Raw genomic sequence first — 1,185 nt, 5'->3', positions numbered from 1 at the left:
GCGTTCTCTTTGTGTTAATTAGGTAGTACTGTGTAGCAGCAAAAAACAGTTTCGCTTCAAACATCCATGTAATTACATTAGTTATAACACGTCTGGAATTCGACTCACGCCATCATTCAATGGGCTCAGAAATTTAACTTATGCGTTTCATTTTCACATCGAAGAAAGGCGTGTGACGTCACAAGCAAGCAGGAAAATGCCCAAAGATCCTGGCAGACTCGCTTTGATCCGTGAATTAAGTCACTGTTGTTGTGGCTAGCCTCTAGTGGGCCTCAACTTTTGTATTTCCTACAGTCTATGATAGGAACTTGGTGGAGTCGGACTGTCGTGTCAGGTGCTGCGTGGTGATGTTGGCAGCAAAGACGTACGCGAGCAGACATGGGACAGTCTCCCGTGGTACCGGAGGAACTTCTATTTCCCGTAGTGTTGGAGTTTCATTTTCTCGCAGCAGTGGGACGTCCTCCTCCCGCGGCGGCGGCGGCGCTGCTGCTTCCCGTGGTAGTATGTGCAATTCCTCGCCAGTAAATTGTATGCAATCTAAATGGGTGCCAATAGCCGTGATGTGAGTACTTAAAGGGATCTACCGTAAGTGCGTGTACAAAGTCTACGACTGCTCGTGTTGTGTTTTGGTACCAGAATTCCTGGGAAATATTTCTCCAAGGACAGAGCCACCTGAGGGCTAACACGGGTTTCCTCCCGACAGGTCACGCTCAGGGTTGCGACTGCGAAGTCTGCGCCTCCGAGTTCCCTCTCCGCACCCACCCCTTCCTCGATATGTCCTACTCGAGGCTGAACCAGGACCAGAAGCCGACTTCAACCTCGAGATTCAGCTTTTTCAGCCGCAAGAAGCCTTCGAGCCACACCCCCGCGCACGCTGCGGCCGCCTTGGCGCTGACACAGGAACAGAGGCGAGCAAGTGCCAGGGTGAGTACTGGTGGGGGTAGTGGTGGTGTCGCGCTCCTCGCTCGCGATATGGTGTGATGGTGAGGCGATGGTCAGGCGGCCGGTGGGCCATGGGCGCGTCGATGATAGTGACAATATCATAGTGATGTGACAACACATGGCAATTGTCGATATGGTAATGATAAGGGTGGTGACAGTGATTACCAGAAAAAGTGCAATGGTGATGTAATTATGGCAAGTCAAGTTAGCGGGAGCAGGATCTAAGATGGTAAGTTAAAAATT

General features: G+C 51.1%; 1 protein-coding gene across 1 annotated transcript in view; it reads left to right on the top strand.

Annotated features, from left to right (window-relative positions):
• The first annotated feature begins 285 nt into the window (after positions 1-285).
• LOC119587150 overlaps positions 286-1,185 on the top strand; it is a 20,436-nt gene continuing 19,536 nt past the window's right edge. Inside the window, exons 1-2 of the mRNA XM_037935906.1 lie at positions 286-501; positions 704-924. Coding sequence (XP_037791834.1) covers positions 348-501; positions 704-924 — 375 coding nt within the window. The 5' untranslated portion in view covers positions 286-347. The remainder of the gene's footprint in view (positions 502-703; positions 925-1,185) is intronic.

Source organism: Penaeus monodon, chromosome 22 (assembly GCF_015228065.2).
Source record: "Penaeus monodon isolate SGIC_2016 chromosome 22, NSTDA_Pmon_1, whole genome shotgun sequence".
Lineage (NCBI taxonomy): Eukaryota > Metazoa > Arthropoda > Malacostraca > Decapoda > Penaeidae > Penaeus > Penaeus monodon.
This window is presented reverse-complemented; position numbering and strand designations above follow the sequence as displayed.